Consider the following 26,720-nt stretch of genomic DNA (forward strand, 5'->3'; position numbering starts at 1 on the left):
TTAAAAGCAAAATAATTAAAGTTTGGTCAATGTTTCTATCATTTTAGACAATTACCATGGACTAAAAGGGATTCTTATGCAAGTCGCTGAATTGGTTCGTGCTCTAGTAGTATGCAAGTCGCTGAATTGGTCAAGTTAGTGTGTAATTTCAATATTAATTTTGGAGTTTGAATTTGGGAGTTTGGGTTAGGGTTTGATTTTGGCGATTTTGGGAAATTCACTGCTTGCTAGTAATGGAGTTCGAATCCCATTCTGGTGAAGAGGCTCCTAAATATGATAAGGGCTTCTGTAATGCATTTTATATTGTTTTTGTTTGCAAATAGATGAGTTGTCCTTGTCTGGAAGTGCGGTTTCTTTATGTGTAAAAGATTCTTTTTCCTATTTTTGTGTTTGACTTTTTGGTTGTTTTTGTTTAAAGTAAGGGTAAAGGAATCATTTTCCTGTATGTGGGTTTAGCTTTATGCTACATTGACTACAGAATATGGGGTTTTTTTTATGTCTGTGGTCCCTTGCTTCACACCAAACTTAGTAATTGTTGTCCTTAGCATTAATAACAAAACTATGACTTTAAAGTAACATATTGTTATTTCAATTTTGCAGCTACCAATGGAATATGCACTATAGAATTACAGCATGGAGGCTGGTTTGAAAATGGGGTTTATAAAAAGAGTAAGGTATGTAATTTGGACAATTTTGTAGATGATTTTCTGTCTTTGTTAGATTTAATGAAAATAGGGAGAGGTCTTGGGTATATGTTGACATTTCTCAAGTTCAGCAAAATTTGAAAATTAGGTATAGAAATGTTGAGGGTGGACTGGAGCTTCTTACATTTGATGCTAAAGTGGTTGAAATTGTTAGTCACATACCACCCAATAAGGTTATTGTGTTATACTATACTCATATTGAAATTTTTAACAGAGTTGGAGTCAAGCATCTATTGAGTGGTCTAGTTTGGAAATGAAGATTATGACTATGATGTAAATGCAGAGAATTGTGGTAGGGTTGTGACGTGGCCTTTCATTGATGAATTGGCAAATAATGACTTTTCCCAAGTGAAAGAGGTGGCTTATAATGAAGATGAGGAGACTTTTGAGAATGTTGGGACAAAAGTGGCAAATGAAGATGCAGGGATAGAATTACCAAATCAAGATGTAGTGGCAAATGTGATAATTGATGATGAAGGGGCAAAATTACCAACTGAATATGAGGATTTAGAATTTAAAGACAGTGACTATGAGTTCAGTGAAAATGAGGTAGAGGTCAAGGTTCAAGAGAATATAGCAGATGAGGGGACTACTCATAAGGCTCCAAGAAAGGTGTCATCAGATGGTGCTAACATATCAGAATTTCACACTGGAAGTGAGAAAGAAGATGAAGGTAACATTAAAAAAAAAAAAAAAAAAACTACCAAAGTTTAAGCAGTATAGAAGAGATGTGGATTTGAAAAATCCTGAGTTTAGATTGGGAATGAAGTTTGCGAACAAAAAAACTACTAATAGAGACTATCAAGGAGCATGCAATTATACATGGTAGAGAAGTGAAATTGATAAAGAATGACAAGAGACAAGTTCAGGCAAAATGTGTGGAAGGATGTTCATTCCAAGTATATGGATCAAAGATTAATACAGAGGAAGGGACATTTGCAATAAAAGCTTTGAACCTAGATAATGAGTGTGGGAGGGTGGACAAGCTTAGGTATACCACATCAAACGGCTTTGTGATAGATATGCAAACAAACTCAAGCGAAACTTAGAGTTTGATTTGGAATCATTTCAAGAAGATGTGTTGGAAGATTACAAAATAAATGTTACAAAAATTCAAGTTTCTAGGGCAAAGAAGCTGGCCAGAGATTTAATTGAAGGTACTTACAAAGAACAATATGCTAGGTTGTGAGATTATGCAGAACAATTGAAGAATGCAAACAAAGGTAGTACAATTGCAATTAAAACTCAAATTGTGAGGGATGAGAAAGTGTTTCAAAGGATTGCAATTAAAACTCCCTTTTTTTTTCCTAAACCATTTCTTTCAATTTCTCTTGTAGTTCTTTCTTTTATGCTTCCACAAATCTCAAATTTTCCTCCTTTACTCTACCTTCCTCCTCCATTGCTCTAAGTCTTCTAAGCAAACCAGGGACCACTTGTTTTCCTCTTGGACAAGTTTCATTATCCACCCACTTGAAAAAATGCATACCTCTTCTGCTATTCTGCAAATAACCAATTTTAGACCTCACCAAGAAATTGGAAAGAATCTTTTCGGCATGTGGCTTAGTCGTTTTAGAGGAGGGTACTGACCTAAAAATACGATTTTGTCCCTCAATTTCACGTGATAGTTCACAGACTTTGACAATAGGACCATCTTAATACCAAATGAAGAGTTGAAAGACTATTGAAATGAAAAATTTAGTGGTGGACCAAAATTATACTAGAGCAATAGTTGAGGGACCATTTCGGTTAAAAACCCAATTACTAAAATGTCCTTGTTGTTGGGTTAAAGTAGATGGCAAATTTACGTGAGGATATAATAGGTAAAAAAGATGAATTCCTAATGGGTTAGTTCTCTAGGAATTAGAATACCACCTCCCACCCAAGAATTGAATTCCTCTAAAATCAAGAATTTAATTCCTAATTTTGTGTAGGCCCCACTCTGTGTGTGTGTGTGTGTGTGTGTGTGTGTGTGGTGCATATAGATGGGAAAAAGATGACAAAAAAATGAAGAAACATGGTAGATTTGAGGAGGAAAAGGAAGGAGGCGAAAACATGTACATTTTCGTTCCTTTTTCTTTCCTTTGTGTATGTGTGTTTTTGTTAGGAAAGTTTATTGTGATATTGTTATACCTTCCAGGTTTGAGAGATCAATGAAGAAAGCGAAAGAAACAGCTAAATGGGGGAGACCGTGAGGCTGATCTTCTCAAGGGCTTAGTTTTGCATGAACGCTTCTCTAAGGGCCCAGGTTGGCGTGAACATCGGGTTGTGGATCTAGCCTCTCGTGCATGTTGATCCTTGGATTTAATCTCAATCGAAGACTCGATCTACTTTGAGTGAGGCTCACGAATTCTTGCGACATGCCGACATGCTAAGCACACTCTTGTCCTTCTCCTTGTCTACTTACCCCTGCTCAACCTGCATGAGACCTCTCAAACTACCTGCAGGTGAATTTATCCATCCTTCTATCTTCGCCTTGCGGTCTAAGGCCAAAGTCTCGGACCAAGTCAATCTGGTTGAGGAGCTATCCAACCAAGTTGTTTTGGTCTTCCACTCTTTAAGTCAACTGGTCAACTCTAAGACTAAAGTCTACTTGACTTCGTGGATCAGGAAGAGAGAATTGCTTAGAGCCCAATTGCACACGGGCTAGGGTTTCACTAGAGGTGTACACGGGAGTGTACGTTGAGGCGTGACTTGTGTCGGCGGTGGCTGGATCAGGCCTACGAGCCTAGTTGACTTAGATAGTGGGCTATGTAGGCTCAGTTGAGGCCATTTAGTAGTTGTAATTGTAATTAGAGTTTGTTTTAAATTGGTATTATGCTTTGAGAGTTGTATTAAATGTTTATGAATTACTATGCAATCGTTTTTACTTTCCAAGCATGTTATATTATGTTTAATTGTGTGGAGTTGGGAACGACTTAGATAACCGGATTTTGGCATGAATAAGGAATTAATTAAATGCTTGATTATATGTCTATATTTAAATATATGTTCGGTGGCTTGAAATCGATGAATTATGGATACTAGTTTTCTCAATAGTATGTTGTACATATTTGAATGTAGGTTGAGAACAGTTTTGAAAGATTATTTATGGTCAAAATTCAAGTTAAGGAATGTTGGGATTGATCCCGTTTTAAAAAGGGATTTTTGGTTACTATTTAAGAACTGATTTTTTGGAAAGTTGAGAAAGGATTTGGAAAATAGATTTGTGGGAAAAGATGAATTTTATGTTAAGTTTCGAAAAATGGTTTTCAAATCCACCACAGGAGTACCCCTCAGTTGCCTTCGGAACAGTCTAGTCATTTATGACAATGCCCCATAAGTCTCAGGGACGCCTGAATCATGTGGTGCGAGGATTTGTGTTCTCAGGTTGATTATATCTTCCTGAATTCTGCGAGGGAATTTGACGGATGTGCATTTTGGGCTGACCACGTGTCCCCCGAGTTCTGTGAGGATATGCGTTCTCAAGCTGACCATATGTCTCCCTAGTTCTTCTAGGAAATGCGTTCTCGGGCTGACCATGTGTCCCCCGAGTTCTGTGAGGATGTAACATATATGGTACTTAGAATTGACGGAATATCATTGGAATTGAGGGATTATGATTGGGGGTACGCCAAGGTGGAGAGTATTTGAGTTTTGAGATGTTTTAAACTAAATTGTTGATTTTATCTTGGTACTTATTGGTGAAAGTTTTAATACATGTTTTCAAATTTATGAGACAAAGATTGAGAGTTTTCTAAGTTTTAAGGATTTTATACGATTCACAACTATTTTCTTAAGTGATGAGGTTGTTTTTACATGTGAAAGATGGAAGCATGTTTTATTCAAACCGTTGATATTGATATTGAGGTTTCACGTGGCTAATGTTATTTTAATAATTTTCTCGTTTTCCTACTTATCTGTAATGAGCTATTATTTATATATATATATATATATGTATGTATGTATTTGCATATGCACATATGTGATGGGTGGAAGATCAATACTTTTGCTTAAGTTTCAGCAGATTGATTAGAGTTTGAAGTTTTTGGTTTTAGGAAAGTGTGAAAGAATATTTAATTCATGTGCTTACATATGGGTTGAATTTTGTTTTCTTGTATAAAGAACTACTTGTGACTTGATCCCTTGGTAAAGGTATGTAAGCAACCTAGAGTTACTAGGTGTAATCGCAAGATCAAGTGCTGAAAATTTGTTCAGTTAGGTCATTTTGGAAATTGTTAACGTATCCATGTTGTTCTGAGAGTTGAGACCATATTCAGATGGTTGAATGATTTATGTAGTATAAAGAGGCCTGATGCCATTCAGATTTAATTGTCTAATGCATGCTGAACGATTGAGATTTTTTTTAACTGCATATTTTTTTTACAAGTGGAAATTTATTGGGAAATGTCTGTTTTTCAAGGGAGACTCTGCCGGTTTTCTGGAAGAAGTTAAACCCATAAGTGTGTTTTCGTTTTGCGGTTCAAGGCAAAAAGGGTATTTTGGTCATTCGTACACAACACCTACCAAGTGTCGGACATGCACGAGGTTCAACCTGGATTCCAAAGTGGAATTTGGGTCGGGTCTTGTTAGATAAAATCCAGAATATTGTAGATGTCATTTAAAGAATATATGTTCTCATTATCATGTATTGGATCCCAGACTAGCAAATAAGGAGCATGAATTCCTCATACTTACACAATTGACAAATCAAAGCCAACAAACATAGAATATAAATTCACAATCCTTTATGTATTGAGATCTTATTACTCTTCGTGATTATGAGTCATTGCATCATTAATGATAACCTTTTATGTATGTAGGAGTATTCCACTCATTAACCATTTCAAAATTAGTCTTTAGGGCTAGAAACTTTTGACAACCATTAAGGCACTTTCATATTTTTTATTTAATCTATTGGCTTTGAAAAAATGGTTAAATGCTGAAATAATCCTTGTGTTTTATCAATTTCGCTAATTTAGTCATTGTGTTTTTAATTTAGCTAATTCAATTCACGTATTTCATGTTAGCCAAAACACAAATTGTTTAAAAACAAAACTAAGATTGAAAAAAGAAACAAAACACTCTCCAACCATGGAAGTGATGGAAAGAGTAGGGGTGGGCATCAATCCGACTGAATTGACTAAACCGATTGATTTAAACCATAATTATCGGGTTGGTTGGTTTTGGCTAAGAAACAATCAAATGGTTTAGAAATCAAACCAAACCGTAAATGGTTTGATTTGGTTTGGTTTTGAGCTTTCACAAACCAGCCTAAACCTTATTGGACCTTCTACTTGTATATTTATTTATTTTAAGTTTATTATACATGTGTAGTTCTCTCATTGGATAATAACTAGATATGGATGTTGACTTTTAAGTTTTATGACACGTTTATTTATTTATTTATTTTTTGTTGGAAATACAGCAATAACAAATTATAAAATACAAGGAAGGGGGCCTCAAAGATAACAAGGGGTTTCAATCCTGGGTGCCAAGCATTTTGAGTTTTAGGATGGTTTGATACACTAAAAAATGAAAAATAAAAAGCATGCTATGATTTTGTGTCGTTGTATTTGGGCTAAAAATGTTGAAAAAAAATACTAAAGGAAAAATAATTGGGCTTAGGCCCAAATCAGCCGAACCAAAACGTCTTCAATTGGTTTGGTTTGGTTTGGTTTTCTCCATAACTTTTGTCAAAATCCAACTGAACTAATTCGTTATATTGTAATTGGTTAGGTCGAGGTTTTGTGGTAAAACTGATCCAATTCGAACCGTACTCACCCCTAACAATGACTAACGTAGTTGTTTGCCCGTTTGGCGTTCACTGTGATGGAAGGGCAAAGTTCCCACGCTTTGAGAACCATAAACTGGTTGACAAGTCAGCTTTCTTTGGTGTGCGTGCCATCGCTAGCAATACAAATTCTAGCAGACTTAGTTTGGAGTAGATAACTTGCCCCAAGTTACTTGATTTCTGCAAACAAACGATTGTGAATTTGGGTGAGGAATATCTCCCAAGTAAGTTCTTTTTCTTGCCTCAGACGGGTGAGGACTTTAACAATTTATCTCAGTATAAACAGGCTGTTCTGGCAAGAATGGTTGATGGAATTTAAACTGTTTGAGAATCGATGGGATTTAAACTGCTTTTAGCGAATGATGGAATTTGAATTTTTAGCGTAATCGATGGAATTTGAACTTTTAGGCGTAATCGATGGAATTTGAATCGCTTTTTTAGGCGTAATCGCCTTTTACAAAACTATAACAATAAATACTCATGCTAGAGAGATGAAGATACAATTGGAACTCCATTTCTGGATGGGAGGCTCGGTCGGACTGAAATGTCCGGCCGAAATCGGGCCTGGATCGAATGTTGACAACTCGATTGCTAAGTTTCAACTTTAAATCGATACCAAAGGTTGATTCTGGCAGAGCTTCAATGTACTTTAGGCTTTTGTGAAGCTTCCGAGTGGCGCGGCTTCTTGGGCGTATGGGTCGTTTCGAGGACTTGATGGGCTGCATTGTGAAATTTGAATGACTTATTTTCTAAGTCTGAACCTTGGGAATTCTAATCTAAAGCTGGTTTTCACTTGGAATTCAAGTGAGCTTCTGGTTGAGTTGTTTGTTTGTGTCTTGGCTCGATGAGCTTTGGTTGCTTCAGTGTTTTGAAGTCATTTTGAGTTTTTGTTTTTGATTGATTTTTTGGTTTTTTGAGTGTCCTCTACCCTGTTCACTCCTTCTTGTATTTATAGAAAAACTGTTTCTTCTCTGGAGTAGGGTGATTGTGTTTTTTTATTGGGCGGCAAAGATATTTTCCCCCCTTTTCCTCTTTTCTTCAATTCTGGCAGATAGGCTCTCAGATAGGTGATCACTTCCCTGTTTTCAGCTGCCCCTTGTGATGTTTTACCCGTGATGGTTAATTTGATTCTTTTTCTGGACAGCCCTCATGCTTTCCTGCTTATCCCTTTCTCAGATTTGTGACTTGCTTATCTATCTTGGGAGAATTACCTTCTCTGTAAAGACAGGAAAATCTCTGTATATACATATATAAGGGGGACTTAATCTTCAGTTCTTCTTGATATCACGAAACCTTCACCACTTCTTCTATGGCGTTGTTATTGACTTTTTTCATTTCAGAGGTCGCTTTGCGACTTTTCATCCTCGACTTCCGCCATTGCGACTTTTATCCCAGAGGCTGCCATGTGGGATTGTTCCCTCTTAAGTGGACTCCTCTTCCTATTATGTTGGGCTTGTGAGGCCCAACTTTGTTTGTTACGATGGGCCTTTGGATGTGTCAATTTTTGGCCCAAACAGTAGTAAAACACATAAATTGAAACATAGGTACCACATTGGTGAAATGGATAAAATACATAGACCATCTTAGTATTTAACCCTTAAGAAAATGCCCTTCCTTTTTTTAAACTTTTCTCCAACCTACAAAAAATTGGACTAGGCAAATTCACCAAAAAATTGCTCAAATTGACCAAACCGAAAATGCTAAAAACCAAGTTTTATTGCTTGTAATCTATATTGCACAAATACGAATCCAGGTATGCCAATACGTATGATTCACCAATATGACAAATCTCAAAAAATTAGAATACGGATATGGCACCGATACGGCAATTAAAATAATATATATTTTTAAAAATAATATAAATAAGTCAATAATGGGCCCAAAGAATCATCAAAGTTTGGGCATCTAGGTTGGACTTACTTATAAGAACCCAATTTGGTTCTCATTGGCATTGTTATGCTGTGAAAATAATCGCGATTTGTTGTGAGAGAAATCAGAGAGAAAGCAGTTTGACGTTTGGTAAACTTTTTGTTAAAAGTATTGTTGGTACTATTTCCCGAATAATCAGAAAATGATTCCCGCATAATTATTAAACTCAACGCCTTTTCAAACCGATTCCAGATAATCAGAAAATGAAAGTACCTCATTAGCTACTTTCCCTTATAGCTTTCTCTAATAGCAATTTTTAATAATAAGTTATTTTCTTGTAGTTTACCAAATGGGCTGGACTTCTCAAAATTTTAAAAATCACTTATCACCCCTAAATAAGCAATGTCAAACGGGCATTTATAGTGTTCTTTTGTCAAAACTAGGGACGGCAATGGGCCGGTTAGGGCCGGTATGGCAACACCATCCGCTCCCCATCCTCGCCCCTGTCCCCCGCCTAATCCTGGTTTAGGTTTTTCGGGAATCCCGTCCTCGTCGAGGAAGTGCCTCCCATACCCGCCCCAATCCCCAGTTTTTAATAAGATATTTCTTGTTAAAATAATTTCTAAAGCATAGTCACATCATTGTGAAATTTTAAAAACAACCACCACAAGATATTTTTTGTTAAAATAATAACTCAACAAGGCAAAGAAGGAGGACACAAAACTTGAAATAATTTCTATCCAAATCTTTAAAAACTTTTTTAGTAAGCACAATAAATCCATCTAGTCTCTAGGATAACTTTGTTTATTATATTATATTAATATATATATATATATATATATTGATTATAAATAAATATATTACTTATCGGGCTGGGTTTGGGGATGGGGATAATAATCCCATCCTCGCCCATCCCCGGTCGGGATTTTGCAAATTTGAGGATCACCGTACTCGGCCCTGATTTCCCCCCGAAAACTCCCGTTAGGACCGGGGACCTGACCCGACATGTATTATTGTCATCCCTAGTCAAAACAAAGCTTTTTGGGGTCTGATTTGTCAAAACAAAGCTGGCCCATAGCGAAAGCATGCAAGTAAAACGATGCGTATTGTCGTTGGGGAACCTAACATCTTCTTCTTCACGAGTTAGCCGCCTCTTCTCCGCAGAGCAACTAGTTGCTCTGGAGAGCGCAAGTAAGTTCTTTTCTTCTTCCTTCTTATTCTTTCTTCCCTACCTGCGAAACCAGTAAAAACTAGCCTCTATCAAATCCAGAAGAAGAGCTAAGTATATTGCGAAATAACTCCCGCCATATCCTTGACCGTATCGCTTGTGTCCATGGCGTATCGAAGACGTGTCGGATGGTCAACATAACAGGAATGTCCACGATACGTTTGCCGTATCCGATACGTACAGGAGGCGTATTGTATCGGAGGAGTAGCAGTGCAACGTAGCTTGTAACAGTTCGAAAATTGGTTCAATTATCACCCATCTCTTTCTCTCTTCCTTGCCGTCTGTTTCACTCTAAGATTGGTCTTCCTCGCCGTCGCTTCCCCTCCTTCTGCGGTTTAGAACTTAATCACAATGAAGGTGAATGTAATATCTCGGTCCACAGATGAATACACTAAAGAACGAAGCCAAGACCTCCAGGTGAGTTTTCACTTCTCTCTTACTCTCAACTCAAATTTCTTCATTTTTTTTCTCTATAAAAATATGATTTTTGATTTAATCTCCGTAGAGGGTATTCCGTAATTTCGACCCCAACATCCGAACGCAAGAGAAAGCAGTGGAGTATGTCCGGGCATGTAACGCCGCAAAACTAGAGAAGGCATGTTTTGGGATTTGGATTTTTTTTTCTGAATTTTTTTATTGCATTGCATATTTCGGATGCTAAATTTGATTGAATTATGTTTTTTTTTTTTTTTTTGGTAATTTAGATTTTTGCGAGGCCATTTGTTGGAGCCATGGATGGACATATAGATTCTATTTCCTGTATGGCAAAGAATCCAAACCATTTGACAAGAATATTTTCTGGTTCAATGGATGGAGGTACTTTGTTTTCTCTTAAAATTTGTAATGCCTTTTCTCTCTAGTTGGTATCCTATACTACTGCTAAATCTAAGAAAAGCAAGTACCAAGATTTCATCTTAAGAAAAAGAACCATGGAGATTTCTAATTAATACTTTTAGATTATAGAACTTTTAATATACTTTGTTATTAAGCTATCGAGTTTGAATTTGCTTTAATTTCTCAACCCATTATAGTGTTTGATATTTTTTTCTTTGGCAGATATTCGGCTCTGGGATTTAGCTTCCAGGTAACCACACACTGCTGAATTGAGTTGCTCAATTTCATACAGATGGGTTAGAATCTCAGTATTAGGCATTCTTCTGTAGAGAATCCACATATGCTTTTCTTGTGTGGAGTGTTATATGATTTAATTGAGATTTGGACCACTGTCCCTTTATTTGTTTTTTAATCTATAGTTCAGATCCTTTAATAGCATTTTCAATACTTCATGCATAAGTCATTGAAATTTATTGTATTTGTTATAATCATTGGACCCAAAAAGGCGAACAGTTTGTCAATTTCCTGGTCACCAAGGCGCTGTGCAAGGTTTAGCAGTATCTACAGATGGGCGTGTTCTTGTTTCTTGTGGAACGGACAGCACGTAAGGCATAACCTTCTGGGTTACTCCCACCTCTGTACATTTGATTGTATCTATCTGTTTATGAAGATTGTTCATGTTGAAATCACTATCTTCCATTTTCAGTGTCAGGCTTTGGGGTGTACCTGTTTCTACTCTTCTGGAGGAAGATGTCTCATCTGTTAAATAACTCGCCTTCTAGATCTTGTTCTTTGATGTAACCGACGGCAATAGACTAAACTAGCAAATATTAAAACACTTAGAAACACACAAGAATTATACTGGTTCGGCAGAACTTTTGCCTACGTCCAGTTGTGATTTCTCTAGGTAGAGAAATCACCGCTCCTTTGATTAATAATAGAGATTACAGAACTTTTGCAACCCTAGAACTAATCTCAAAACTCTTGGCTGTCTCTGGCTGTTTTTCCTCTCTTTAAAATAAGCCTTGCCACACCCTATTTATAGATATAGAGTTGGCTTACATGTCCCAAGGCTGATTGGATTCCTATTCCTAAATAGATTAGGAAATTACACTTATCCAAATCCTAATAGACTTCTAGAAATCCAAACCTGAATTGAATAAGGAAAACTGAAATTCTTTCCTAATCCCTCTAGGACAAGAATTGGTATACCTCTAATTTTCCTAAAACAATCCTAAACCAACTAGGACATATTTGACGAGCCAAAATCCTAACAATCTCCACCTTGGTGAGTCAAACCAAGTCTTGATCGTTGCACCCCAGAGTATCTTTGAACCTCCTTGAAGCAGCTCTGGAAATCTTCAAGAGTCTTCACCTTGGCAATCTTCTTCTTGCCTCATTGCACCTCAAGTGAGGAGGTGCTCCACTTTAATCAATCAACGAGATTGATCAAGTTCAAGCAATGCTTGAACTTCTTGGCCGGCACTATCTTTGTAAGGAAATCTGCAGCATTGTCATCCGTATGAATCTTTTCAATCCAAATCTCCTTAGACTCCACCCAATTTCTGATTCTGTGATATCTTGCTTCAATGTGCTTTGATCTTCCAGAAAAAACTTGATTCTTTGCCAAGTGAATGGCACTTTGACTATCACACTTCAGCTTCACAAAATCTTGGGTGATTCCCATTTGACTTACCAAGCCATTAAGCCAAATTGCTTCCTTTCCAGCTTCGGCCAATGCAATATACTCTGCCTCTGTGGTCGACAAAGCTGTAATTGGTTGCGAGTGTTTCCAACTGATCGGTCCTCCTGCGCATGTAAACACATAACCAGAAGTTGACCTTCTCTTGTCCAAGTCCCCTGCATAATCAGCATCCACATATCCCAACACCCTTGCATTTTCTTTTTGCTTCTCAAACATAATCCTTTGTCGCCAAGAACCCTTCAAATAACGCAAAATCCATTTGATCAAGGCCCCAATGTTGCTTTCTGGATTTCCATGTATCCGAAACGACATTGATTGCTTGAGCTATGTCTGGACGTGTGCATACCATTGCATACATAAGGCAGCCCACGGCATTAGCATAAGGAACCTTCTCCATTACTTGCTGCTCTTCCTCGGACTTAGGACACTGTTGCCCACTTAACTTGAAGTGAGCTGCCAAAGGAGTCGAAACTGCCTTTGCTTCTTGCATGTTGAACTTCTCAAGAACCTTCTGAATATACTTGGCTTGTGATATCCAGATCCTTCCAGCGGTCCTATCTCTCTGAATTTCCATGCCAAGGATCTTTTGTGCTGCACCTAGATCCTTCATGTCGAACTCCTCGCTCAACATCTTCTTCAAGTCTTGAATTCTAGACTTGTCTTGACAAGCGATTAGCATGTCATCCACATATAACAACAGCAATATGACCATCCCATCTTGGAATACATGATAGTACACACAACACTCATATAAACATCTTCTAAAATTGATTTTCAGCATGAAGTAATCGAACCTCTTGTACCACTGTCTTGGAGACTGTTTCAGGCCATACAGGGACTTCTTTAGCTGACATACTAGGTTTTCTTTCCCATATTCAACAAACCCTTCTGGTTGAGCCATGAAAATTGTCTCCTCTAGATCCCCATGAAGAAACGCTGTCTTCACATCCATCTGCTCAATCTCCATGTCATGCTGAGTTGCCATTGCTAAAAGCAATCTGATAGAAGTATGCTTAACTACGGGTGAAAAGATCTCATCATAATCCACCCCTTCCTTTTGTGAGTACCCTTTAGCCACGAGCCTTGCTTTGAATCTCACGGCATCTTGTTCATGTAGTCCTTCCTTTTTCCTAAATACCCACTTGCATCCAACTAGCTTTCTGTCTTTGGGCTTAGGAACCAACTCCCAAACAGAGTTCTTGTAAAGAGACTCCATTTCTTCTGTCATAGCACTTATCCAACTATCTCGCTCATCACTTGCTATAGCTTCTCGATAAGTAGTTGGATCTCCTTGACTAATGTTGAGAGCATAATTAACTTCGTCTTGGTCAAACCCAAACCTGTCAGGTTTCTTCTTGTTCCGATTAGGTTTGTCCAGTGCTATGCATCTCTGGAATGCAGGTGGATTGTTGGTTGGAGTTCTAACCCTTTGGGATGTCTGGCGGATTAGAGTGCCTTCAATCTGCCCTATTTCTTGCTCCACCTGATTCCTAACTGGTGAACGATGCTGATGCTCTTCTTCTTCCTCAAAACCATCAGATTCAGCATCTTGCTCAATTTGCTCCACCTGAGCGCTTCTTCGTCGAATCGATTAACGGAATCTTTGTTGCTTCAATTTCAGCATCGTCTTTCTTCTCCCTACTGCTCTCGACTTTATTCAGAGGCATGGTTGTCTCATCAAAGACAACATCTCGGCTGACAACCTTTTTCCTGTTGTTGATATCCCAAAGCTTGAAACCCTTCACTCCTTTCTCAAAACCTAAGAATATGCAATGTGTAGACTTTGGTTTGAGCTTGGACCTTTCATCGCTTGGAATATGTGCATAAGCACTGCAGCCGAATACCCTGAGCTTGGAATAGTCCACCGACTTCTCAGACGATACCTCTTCTGCACTCTTAAAACCGAGAACTGTAGATGGTGATCTGTTAATCAAAAACTTGCATGATTAACAGCTTCTGCCCAAAAACTATCAGGCAATCCTGCATGAAATCGCATGCTCCTCTCTCTCTCTCCATGAGAGTTCGGTTCATCCTCTCAGCAGCTCCATTTTGTTGGGGATTCTTCTTTACTGTGAAGTGCCTTGTGATGCCTTCTTGCTTGCAGTAATCGGTAAACTCATTACTTGTATATTCACCTCCATTGTCACTGGTACTTGATCTTTCTTCCAGTTTGATTCTCGGTTTCTGTTTTCCATTCCTTGAACTTTGCAAAAACCTCGGATTTCTGCTTCATGAAATAAACCCAAACCTTCCTAGAAAAATCATCCATGAAAGTAACAAAATACCTGGCTCCACCATTTGATTTGGTTGGTGCAGGGCCCCAAACATCTGAGTGAATATAGCTGAGTTGCTCCTTGCTTCGGTTATCTGCACTGCTACTCGTGAATGATACCTTCCTTTGCTTTCCAAGAACACAATATTCACAAAAGTCCAGTTTGCAAGATGACACGCCTTCCAATAAGCCTTGCTTGTGTAATTCTTGCAACCCTTTCTGGCTTATGTGCCCGAGCCTATGATGCCAGAGTTCAGTCTTGTCTTCTATACCTTGATTTACAGAAACAGCTGCTCCCCCAATTATAGTGGTCTCAATTAACATATACAGCTTATTGGGTTGTAGGTCACCCCGCATTACCACCAGTGATCCTTTGGCTACCCTGAGTCTTCCCTTTTTAGACTCGTACTCATAGCCGGCCTCATCTAAAGTACCCAAGGAAATCAAATTCTTTCTTAGTCTAGGGACATATCTAACGTTCCCCAAAACTCGTATCATCCCATCAAACATTCTGATTTGAACAGTGCCGATTCCTTTTACAGGACATGAAGAATCGTCCCCCATTAAAACTTCCCCGCTGTTGACTTCTTTGTAAGTATCGAACCATTCTCTTACTGCACACATATGAAAAGTGCATCCGTGTCCAAAATCCAATTTAGAAAGCCTTGAGCTCGATGTTACAAAGAAGCTCCCGTCACTCTCATGCTCGGTGATCGCACTAGCTGAACCCGAGCTTCCTTCCTCTTGGCTTTCTTCTCTTTCCAAATCTTGCAGCCTTCTTCCAATGATCGGCTGAACCACATTCAAGCAACCTTCCTTCTTTTCCTTTTTCTTCTTGGATTTTGACCTACCTCTGTTGCTGTTTTCTCTTCCTTTGTCTTTTCCCGCCCCCTCTCCTTGCCTTTGGCATAAAGGCCTTGAGAGCTTTCAGTTATATCATCTAGTTTAGCATATGACTGAAGAGCTTGAATCACGTCTTCAAGCTTCAGGGACTCTTTTCCAAACATTAGAGTTGTTCGAAAGTGCTTGAAAGACGAAGGTAGAGACCTCAGCAAGATGATAGCCATATCATCATCTTTGTAAGTTTCTTCGACCTTCTGAAGATTAGTTATGCAATTTTGAAACCTGCATACGTGATCTTCAATATCACCTCCTTCTTCCAGTCGAAGTCCGAATAGTTCATCCTTTAGAAAAAGTTTATTGGACACGGTTTTGCCCATATAAACATTCTCCAACTTTTCCCATGCTTCTTGGGCAGTCATCTTTTCTGTGATGTGTGACCGAACTGATCTTGTGAGATGGATCTCGATGGAACTCTTGGCTTTCTTGAGAACCTTAGTCCATGCTGTGTCTGTCATGCCTGTTGGCTTCTCACCGCTGAGTGCATCATCCAAATCTTGCTGTATCAGTACGTTCTTCATCATCCTTTGCCAATCCGTGAAGTCATCCTTGCCGTCAAAGGGCTTTAACGCAGGTCCTAGATCCGCATTCATCTTCCCTTTAGACATCGTAGAACCCCTTAACCTAGGCGCTCTGATACCACTTGTTAAATAACTCGCCTTCTAGATCTTGTTCTTTGATGTAACCGACGGCAATAGACTAAACTAGCAAATATTAAAACACTTAGAAACACACAAGAATTATACTGGTTCGGCAGAACTTTTGCCTACGTCCAGTTGTGATTTCTCTAGGTAGAGAAATCACCGCTCCTTTGATTAATAATAGAGATTACAGAACGTTTGCAACCCTAGAACTAATCTCAAAACTCTTGGCTGTCTCTGGCTGTTTTTCCTCTCTTTAAAATAAGCCTTGCCACACCCTATTTATAGATATAGAGTTGGCTTACATGTCCCAAGGCTGATTGGATTCCTATTCCTAAATAGATTAGGAAATTACACTTATCCAAATCCTAATAGACTTCTAGAAATCCAAACCTGAATTGAATAAGGAAAACTGAAATTCTTTCCTAATCCCTCTAGGACAAGAATTGGTATACCTCTAATTTTCCTAAAACAATCCTAAACCAACTAGGACATATTTGACGAGCCAAAATCCTAACATCATCTGATAAATCTGCTGTGGTATTGCCTTACTAATAGTGTGATATGTCGTTCCAATGAATGATTTTTCTTTATTGTATGTACCTAACTAATTATAAATGATATTTGCAGCCACTGGAAACTTATGTTTGGAAGAATGCATTTCGGTAAGTTTCTTATTGAATTCTCGGAGGAGATGTTACTTAATTAAGTTAGTTGTACAAATTAATAGACATGTGCTATGATTTTTATGGGTTTTACTATTAAGGTTTACTTTCTCATTTTCAGGGCTGTTGATCACCAGTGGAATTTTGATCGTTTTGCTACAGGTGGAGCTGGAGTAGATATATGGAACCACAACAGGTTTTGATCTGGCCTGGTTATTCTTCTATTAAGATGAAGAAAGAAAAAAAACTGTTTATCCCTCTTACCATGACAATATACTTTGTGTTGCATAGGTCTGCACCAGAGCAGAGTTTTGAATGGGGAACAGACACAGTTGTATCTATAAAATTTAATCCTGGACAGCCAGATATCTTGGCAACATCCGCAAGGTCTGCATTATTGCTTGTAGATAAGATACTCATCTAGTTCTTAAAAACTTGTACGTTAACCATATTAGATACCATGTGCTTGTTTGTAATGATTTTTGGTCTGGATACATTAGTTTCTAATTTGAGTTTTGAGTTACATTTGTTTTGCTTAATAAGGAATAGTACTGATAAAAGACTTTAAGTATTTAGCATCTTGGAAAACAAATGGTTTCTTGTAAAAGAAGGTTCAGCTGCAAAGGGCAGCTTGTCTGCTGGTCAGCATCCATTTTTTCTTATGAAAACATCTTCCTCTTCCCCCTTGTACTCTCTTCCTCTTAATATGCCATAAATTTGAAGGAAATTCGAAAATTCCACATTGTAAAATCTGAATCTCTCTTTGAAAATTGTTGTGAACATGTGGCAAAGTGCCAAACCAACAATTAGTTCATCCATTTGAGGAAGTTGGTGGTTCTATTGTTACAGTGGACATGATTGTTTTCAATTCATGCTTACTGTAATGATTTTATTTTAGTTTATTGTATTTAGGAGAGAATAATATATGATTTTTTTTATGGCAGTGATCGCAGCATAGCAATATATGACTTGCGCATGGGTAAACCAGCAGCGAAGTTTATTATGAGGGTATTGTTAATGTTAACTTAAGGGTTCTTAGCAACATCCGTACAGTCTCTTAAATTTTTGCATGTATTGACCTTTCTGACTTACATTTTCTTTGGACAGACAAGAACCAATTCCATTTCTTGGAATCCAATGGAGCCAATCAACTTCACTGCTGTAAGCATGTAACCTAAAGTTACTTAAAATTTTGGATTTTGTCATAGTTTTTTATTTCTGATATTTGCATTACGTAAGGCATTTGCTTCAGATTATCTTTGTGCATCCTTTTCATGGTTTTAGGATGTTTGATCATTACATATGTTTCTGAGTTGAGTTTGGAATGGAACTTTATATCTGTCTACCGACTGCAATTTGGTAATATGATTTGGAGCAACTTCCTCTGTGCAAAAACCTTCTAATTATATGTAAAATATTTGAATATCATGGTTGTTACACTTATTATTGGTTTTTAGGATCCTTCAACCTTCGATCTTCCTATGATGTAAAACATAAACCGTGTAATCTGATGCCTTCCAGTTCGAGTACACCAATGCTAGAATACGTGGACTTTCTTCCTTGTGTAGCATTTTATTAGGGTGTGAACCGGGCGGCCGGAGCCGTGTGTGGTCCGGAGCCGTGTGAAGAAAAAGTGTGATGCAGAATGCATATTATTAGTTTTCCTTATTCTACTTGGATTAGTTTTCCTATTATTAGTTCTCCTAACTCTTAAAAGGCCTTCGGGGCTAGGTTTCGTAGAGCTAATTTGCTGAGTTTATTTCTACCCAAATTCCTTCTTGTTAAAGGATCGAGTCTTATTAGTTCTAATTTGATATTATCTCTATTTCTTAAAGATTACATTATTTCTCTTGTCCTAGGCTAAAAAGGGTTTTGTCTCTATAAATAGAGCTGTTAATGTAAGATCTTTTATCCCAGGGGACTTGATTAATTGATAAACTTCCTTACTTTAAACTCTCTGATTCCTTCCCTTTCCCTTCGTCTCTTCGATCTCTAATTCTTCTCTTCGATCCCTTATTTCTTCCCTGCTCTCTTGCTCTAGTGTTTACTCTAAACCTAAAGGCTATTTACTCTAAACCCACGGGCTGTTCTACATCAATTGGTAATCAGAGCCTTCCCTCACTTTCGTTTGGAGTTTTCTCTCTACCAATAGGCACCCCAAATGGCCAGCCTTGCAGTTGTCCAACTTAACAATACAGGGCTTCATGCGTTCCGCGACAAAGTTTCTACGATATCGCTGGCATGGAAACCCAACTCTCCAAACTCAGCGTTGAGAAAGACGAGTTGGTACAGGCTCACACACATCGTGCGAAGACGGAGTTGCCCATCACCAAACTCCAAGACTCCGTTCAGTTCGCTTATCAATCACTTTCGGGCTGGACGTGCTGATCCTTCTACCTCCGGTGCTCTCAAGTTCATCTACGCCAACACCAACGAGTGGCCTTCTGCCCAATCCACGGTGGATCAAAAACTCAAAGGTGCCATACGGCATGTCGATGGCTAGATGGCCCAAGGTCAAGGATGGTCTCGCCAGCCATTGATGACCCAACATGACGGGCCCTCCTCCCGTTTTGACTAAACTCAGGCTCATACCATGCCACCCGTTCCACATGATCAAGCCACTCATCGCCATTTTGGACAACGATGTCATCCGCCACATCAAGCGATCTACCGCTCCTACTTTTGATGGTCGTGGGGATCCTCCGATGTTTCTTGATTCGAGGTGTCAAGCCATGGAAGATTACTTTGGAAGTCGACTTGCAGATGCTCATAAACTTCGCATTGGTAAGATGACGCTACAAGTTGAGCCGCTAGACAATCAATTGGAGTTGATTCTGTGGAAGCAAAACTCTACCAATTTGGACAGCCACCTGATGACTCTCTGGCGACGAGATGAAATTAAGAGCTCATCGCGAACGAATATCTTCCCACCTTTTATCGCCATCAATTGTATGACCAATTATGGACCCTTTCACAAGGAAGTTTGACCGTTACTGAATCCATGCTCGCAATTTTTCAAGTTGAACATCCAGATCTTTGCGGGGATTCGTGACCAGAACCCGACATCACTGTGTCTCGCTTTATCCTTGGTGCTTTCGTGATGATATCAAACGTGAAGTTCGGTTTCTTTGGAAGATGCATATTGCCAACGCAGGAAGCTGAAACCATTTCTTCGTCCCAAACGTAGATATGGCATCTTGGGCAGACGTCTTCCACTCCTACTCCAAACCGTAGTACTCCTAGCTCTAAATATGGCGTCTCCGGGCTCTAATAGATGAAAAGGACCTTCCATCTCTTTGTTAGCTTTTGCCATAGTCGCTCTCATTGTCCCCAGAGAACTTTAACCCTTGGTCCCTCAATGAGGACTCTTGTTATGTGGAGTTGAACTTATGACCCAGAACTTGTCACAATTGTTAAGGAAATTTCACCGTTATCGTTGTATTTATTCACCTACATCTCCACCTCCTGATTCATGGAAGCGCACAAGTATCTTTCAAACTTATGTCCCTTGCGGTAACAGATGCCAACTAGTTATTGATGCTTCTGAAACGTTGAATGTTATTTCTAAAAGCTGTCGATCGCCTTCAACTTGAGGGTGAGCCACACCCATCCTTTTCATGTTGGCTGGGTAGATAAAACCCAGGTTACCTACCGAAAGATGTCTTGTTCCTCTCCAATTGGGTACTTGTCATGAGCAACTTTATTGTGATATCCTACCCATGAGTGTTGCACATGTGCTACTAGGCCGGCCTTGGCTTTATGACCACCATGTGAAAAGTTGCGGCAGGGAGAACACCTATACTTTTCAACATGAGGGAAAGAACATAACACTAAAGCCTTCCAATCCGGCCATCAAACCAACTAAAGATGTTCAACCAACACTGTCACCTAAAGAGAAGGCTTATAAGCATCGGTTGAGTATTTTATCACCTGTAGACTTTGCCCATGAACTGCAAGACACTGGCGTGGTCTTTGCTCTCTTGCTTAAACCGGCATCTGATTGCACCCCCACTCCACTTGTCGAACCCATACAACAACTCCTCCTGAATTCTCGATATCATACGATGACTTACGGATGACTTACGAAGAGAGATTCGATGCCATGGTGACCTTGTTCTGGCAAATTCCTAATCTTTCCCATTATCGATGAATCCACGAGTAACATCAAAAGTAACTTGAATCGACAAATTCGAGGATTAGAGCCGCTGAAGGTGAAGAGCTTCATGGTCATAGTTTAAGTCCTTGTGCTGGGTATTTCATTCTCTTAGAACCCCTTAAAAAGATGAAAGGGCTCTGGCGAATGTGTGTGGATAGTCGGCGTAAATAAAATTACAGTTAAGTATCGTTTCCCCATACCGCGACTTGAGGATATGTTGGATGACTTGGCTGGTTCCCAATGGTTTTCTAAGATAGATCTTCGCAGTGGCTACCATCAGATCCGCATTCGGGAAGGAGATGAGTGGAAAACCGCGTTTAAAACCCCTGATGGCTTATATGAGTGGCTTGTTATGCCCTTTGGCATGTCCAATGCACCCAGCACGTTCATGAGGGTGATGACTCATGTGTTACGACCTTATATTGGTAAATTTCTGGTAGTTTATTTCGATGACATATACTTATATACAGCCACTCTCATGAGGAACATCTTCAACATCTTAGGACGATATTCCTTACTTTACGAAAGGAAAAACTTTATGCCAACTTAAAAAAATGTTCGTTTCTTCAACCACAAGTTTTATTCTTGGGGTTCAATATTTCTTGCTGGGGATAGCACAGATGCCAAGGTGGAGGCTATTCTTGGTTGGCCAACACCACGACGTGATCTACGCTTTTCATGGTCTTGCCTCTTTTTATCGACGTTTTATTCCGGGTTCAGTACTATTATGGCACCAATAACTGAGCGCTTGTATGAAACAAGGTGCTTTTCTTTGGACCTCTGCGGCTGCCAAGGCCTTTACAATTTTGAAGCAGAAGATGACGCAAGTCATCACACCTGTTCTTCGACATCCTGATTTGACTAAAGTCTCTTGAAGTCGCATGTGACGCTTCCGGAGTTGGGATTGGTGGTGTGCTTATTGCCAAGAAGGACATCCCATAGCATACTTTAGTGAGAAACTTAATGAAGCAAAGCAGCGTTATTCTACTTATGATAAGGAGTTTTATGCTGTGGTACAAGCACTTCGGTCATTGGCAATATTACCTACTGCCGAACGAATTTGTGTTGTATTCAGATCATCAAGCTTTGAAATATCTGCACTCGGATCAACGCACCATTAGCAGTCGACATGTTAAGTGGTCCGAATATCTCGGATCTTTACATTTGTTTTACGACACCGTCCGGCATTGACAATAAGGCAGCCGATGCCCTTAGTCGCATGGCTAGTATTTTGCACACAATGAGTTCAGGTAACCGGGTTTGATCGTATTAAGACTGAGTATTCGTCTTGTCCAGATTTTGGGATTATTTTTCATGAAGTTTCCAATGGTAACCGTCGCGAATATGTGGACTTTATTATGAGGGATGGGTTCCTATTTCGAGGAACACAATTATGTATTCCCCGTACATCTCTCCGTGAATTCCTTGTTTGGGAACTACATGGTGGCGGCCTCGCAGGACATTTTGGCAAAGACAAGACTATTGCCTTGGTGGAAGATCGTTTCTATTGGCCGTCGTTAAAACGTGATGTTGCTCATCTCATTTCCCAATGTCGTACATGCCAGCTAGCTAAAGCTCGCAAACGTAACACAGGTTTATATACCCCTTTGCCGATACCTCATGCCCCATGGAAGGATCTTAGTATGGATTTCGTGCTTGGCTTACCTAAGACTAGTCGTGGCGACTCTATTTTTGTCGTAGTTGATCGTTTCTCCAAAATGGCACATTTTCTGCCTTGTGCTAAAAATACTGATGCTTCTTATGTGGCCAAGTTATTCTTTAAGGAAGTAGTCCGTTTGCATGGGCTCCCCGTCTCCATTATTTCTGATCGCGACGTCAAATTTGTTAGTTATTTTTGGAAGACTTTGTGGAAGCTCTTCGGTACTACTTTGAAGTTTTCTTCTGCTTTCCATCCCCAAACAGATGGTCAAACTGAGGTGGTTAATCGCAGTCTTGGTGATTTACTCCGCTGTTTAGTTGGGGATAAACCTGGTAATTGGGATCTTTTATTGCCTGTGGCTGAGTTTGCTTATAACAACTCAGTTAATCGAAGTACCGGTAAGAGTCCTTTTGAGGTTGTTCATGGGTTTTCTCCCCGATCACCTGTTGATTTGGGAGTTGCTCTTCCACCTGTGGCTGCCCGCGCATCAGATTCTGCTACGTCATTTGCTGAACATATTAGGCAACTACATGATGATGTCCGTAGGCAGATATCCATGCACACCGACACTTATAAACTAGCAGCCAATGTTCATCGTCGTCAACAAGAGTTTCAGGAAGGGGATTTTGTTATGGTGCGTATTTGTCCTGAGCGTTGCTTCCTAAGCATGATCTTTTAAGAAGCTTCATGCTCGTTCGATGGGTCCTTATCGTATCATTAGAAAGCTTGGCTCCAACGCTTACTTGCTTGAGTATAACTTGCCTGCAGATATGCATATAAGTCCCATTTTCAATGTTTCTGATTTAACTCCTTATCGGGGAACCTTTTCTCCACCTATTTCTATGGATGCTGCTCAGGGTTCCGCTCCTTCTATGGTGCCGCGTCTTCCTGCTACTAGTTCTGCCATTACAGATCAGATTGAGTAAATAGACCACACGTCTTGGAGGCCCTCATGAAGTTGTGGCCTCGTCTACTGGAGGTTCTACCCGTTATCTGGTTCGTTGGGTTGGAAGACCTGCTACTGAGGATACTTGGATTACAGAAGCTGAATTTCGCCAGTTGGATCCCACTCTTCTGCACAATTATCAGGATGCTCTTCATGATCTTGATTTGGCTGCATCCCGTCCTCCCATCATCCATACTTACAAACGTCGTCGTCATCCTTAGTCTTGGTTTACTCGCCGGTGTCGAGTTCTTTTTCGATGGGGGAGAATGATGCAGAATGCATATTATTAGTTTTCCTTATTCTACTTGGATTAGTTTTCCTATTATTAGTTCTCCTAACTCTTAAAAGGTTCCTTCTTGGTAAAGGATTTCTTATTAGCTAATTTGCTTTCCTATTTCTTAAAGATTCCTTCTTGTTAAAGGATCTCTTATTAGTTCATTTGCTTTCCTATTTCTTAAAGATTACTTTTCCTTGTCCTAGGCTAAAAAGGGTTCAATTGTCTCTATAAATAGAGCTGTTTGTAATCTTTTAAGGGGACTTGATTAATGATAAACTTCCTTACTTTAAACTCTCTGATTCCTTCCCTTAGGAAACATCCCTTCGTCTAAACTTCGATCTCTAATTCTTCTCTTCGATCCAATGCTAGAATACGCGGATTTCTTCCCTGCTCTCTTGCTCTAGTGTTTACTCTAAACCTAAAGGCTATTTACTCTAAACCCACGGGCTGTTCTACATCAAAGTGCTAATCTAATTCCTCAATGACAGGCAAATGAGGACTCCAATTGCTATAGCTTTGATTCTAGAAAGCTTAATGAAGCTAAGTGTGTGCACAAGGATCATGTATCTGCTGTGTAAGTTGATAATTTTTCAATGGAAATATTTGGTCTTTTTCTCCACTCTGAAATCCATTTTTCCTGTTGTATATTTAATATGAAAGTTTTATACGCCAAACTTCTTTTTTCCATTTCCAGGATGGATATTGATTATTCTCCAACTGGTCGAGAATTTGTCACTGGATCTTATGACAGAACAGTGAGTTCATTTCTTATATGATTTTGACAATGTTGTCAATGTGTATATATGGCCGTACTTCTTAATCAAAAAAATTTCATTTGCAGGTGAGAATTTTCCAGTATAATGGTGGTCATAGCCGGGAAATTTATCATACAAAGAGAATGCAAAGGTTTGGTCTTCATGTATTTCCCTTACTTGGGTTCTCAGATTTGTTGAACATATGTAATTAGCTTTTATATGCCAATCACTTTGTGCTCCATTTCTTGAACTGTGCGGACATTGGATTCCAGAGTGTATTGTTTCCCATAACAAAATGGAAACTATAGCTTTATGTTGACTAATTTCATTATTCTGACTCTTGTGTTTCCCTCTTCCTGCTTTTTATGTAGGGTGTTTTGTGTCAAGTTCAGCTGTGATGCCAGTTATGTTATTTCTGGGAGTGATGACACTAATCTTAGGCTTTGGAAGGCTAAAGCATCAGAACAATTGGGAGTTGTAAGATATCTCTTCCTTTCCTCATGTTTCTGTTGTTGACCTTGGGTTGCAATATGGCTTTCTTCTGCTTCCATTACCTATGTGGAATTCACTCATTTACTTCTTGTATATGACATTGCAAATGTTGAACTGCTTCTTTGTGCGTAGTATTTTTTAAGGGGTTTTTTTGGGATGGATGAAATAAATACATAAATGGTTTGACCATAGAATTTTATTGGTACCATGCACACTATAACCAATGTAGGCTTGAAACACACAGACTAGTAACTGCGAGTTGAATGGTTTCTGTTGACTTTTTCGACATCCCTTCTTTTAGACATCCTATTATAAACTTTTAACTACTTGTTACCTGCAGCTTCTTCCAAGGGAACAGAAAAAGCATGAGTATAATGAGGCTGTCAAGAATCGCTACAAGCACCTTCCCGAAGTCAAGCGTATTGTGAGGTATGATAAAAGGATGCCAGCAATTTGCCTCTTAAATTTGCTATTTTGTTTTAGAAAAAAGAAAGTAAATATTGTCAATATATTTCCTATTGAGATATTACAAGATCCATCATCTTTGCATGTTTCCTATGAAAGATTGTGGGAGTATTTGATGATTTTGTGGGCAGATGTAATAAGCATAGAAAGATGCCCTTTTGATAAACTTCCATGTATAAAACCACCATTGTCCTTTTTTTTTTTTTTTAAGTAGCAAATTTTTAATGTATTTAGGACCCTTCCCACATTAATCTCTATAATATATGAGCTGGTTGCAACTTGTTATAAGTTTAGGTCGGGCTTGCAGATTAGCGGTTCCTATATCTTAACATGTGAACCTCATTCATTGGATGTTCCTAAACTAAGCATTACCTTACGTATTTAAGGGATAGCATGCAGTTTCTGCAGAACCCTACAAAGATTGTATGGCTAATTTCAGAGCCTCTTCATTAAATAATAATTATTTTATTATTTTTTATTTTTTATTTTTTATTTTTTTGTGTGGAAACAAATAGTGAGTAGCATATGACATATCAAATGGTTAATCGTTGTGCCCTACAAAGATTTTATGGCTAATTTCAGAGTCTCTTCATAAAATAATGATTTTTTTTTTTTTTTGGCGTGGAAACAAATAATGAGTAGCATATGACATATAAAATGGTTAATCGTTGTGAATGATGATTCTGCAGGCATAGGCACCTACCAAAACCAGTATACAAGGCAGCTGCAACATTGCGTGAGATGACTGAATCTCGAAGAAAGAAACACGAGAAGAGGAAGGCGCATAGCGCCCCAGGAAGCATCATTGAAGAGCCATTACGGAAAAGAAAAATCATCAAAGTTGAGTGATAAATGTGGGTAGTTTGTAATCAGCTGATGCATATCCATGTTAGAGAATGGTTCTTTCATGTGCAATGTTCGTGAGCTCCATATCAGTGCCTTTACAGTTCCAAGTGATTTCCCAATCACCTATCCTCCTCTTGCACGTGCCCTGTCTATGGTGGCTTTGACGGACAATGTTTTCTTCATGCTATAGTAACTTCAGGTCAGTGTAGTTTATTTCTCTTGTTTAGCCTTGTGCAATTTTGTCTGGAAAATTATGTAACTGAATATTAAAAGGTGTATTGAGGGGACTAATCTTTTTCAGCCTGTGGACCCTTAATCTCTTGTAATAGACTGCCTAACCCAAAAGTAATACATGGAATTGGAAGTCAGCCATGGACAAATCATCCTTCGCCCGTTTGGTTTGCGGAAAGGAATTGATGAGAAATCAACATTCATGCCTTTTCTTAGGATCCTTAAGAAAACAGTGAACAGATCATAGGAAGCAAGAATTCGTACCCCTTTACCAGGTTAATTCCAAACAAGGAACAGTTATAAA

The 26,720-nt window shown here is 38.9% G+C and overlaps 1 protein-coding gene and 1 pseudogene across 1 annotated transcript; both read left to right on the forward strand.

Annotated features, from left to right (window-relative positions):
• Positions 1–9,460: 9,460 nt before the first annotated feature.
• On the forward strand, positions 9,461–26,553 carry LOC103333432 (uncharacterized). The gene is made up of 18 exons (XM_089042893.1): positions 9,461–9,988; positions 10,077–10,166; positions 10,276–10,387; positions 10,628–10,655; positions 10,911–11,009; positions 11,112–11,159; positions 16,442–16,463; positions 16,554–16,588; positions 16,710–16,784; positions 16,880–16,975; positions 17,533–17,596; positions 17,696–17,749; positions 24,116–24,201; positions 24,322–24,382; positions 24,469–24,533; positions 24,754–24,859; positions 25,215–25,303; positions 26,029–26,553. The coding sequence occupies exons 1-18, from the start codon at positions 9,923–9,925 to the stop codon at positions 26,186–26,188; spliced, it is 1,356 nt and encodes a 451-aa protein (XP_088899019.1). The 5' UTR covers positions 9,461–9,922; the 3' UTR covers positions 26,189–26,553.
• Positions 17,913–20,667, forward strand: LOC148920886 (uncharacterized; annotated as a pseudogene).
• Positions 26,554–26,720: the final 167 nt, after the last annotated feature.

Source organism: Prunus mume, linkage group LG1 (assembly GCF_029339155.1).
Source record: "Prunus mume cultivar Tortuosa linkage group LG1, ASM2933915v1, whole genome shotgun sequence".
In the NCBI taxonomy this organism is placed as follows: domain Eukaryota; kingdom Viridiplantae; phylum Streptophyta; class Magnoliopsida; order Rosales; family Rosaceae; genus Prunus; species Prunus mume.

Excerpts from the sequence above, each read along its gene's own strand:
- LOC103333432 (XM_089042893.1), top strand. The coding sequence starts at position 9,923 with ATGAAGGTGAATGTAATATCTCGGTCCACAGATGAATACACTAAAGAA. Across the intron at positions 10,167-10,275 it reads ACGCCGCAAAACTAGAGAAG|ATTTTTGCGAGGCCATTTGT; the intron begins GCATGTTTTGGG and ends TTGGTAATTTAG. Across the intron at positions 24,383-24,468 it reads CTGGATCTTATGACAGAACA|GTGAGAATTTTCCAGTATAA; the intron begins GTGAGTTCATTT and ends TTTCATTTGCAG.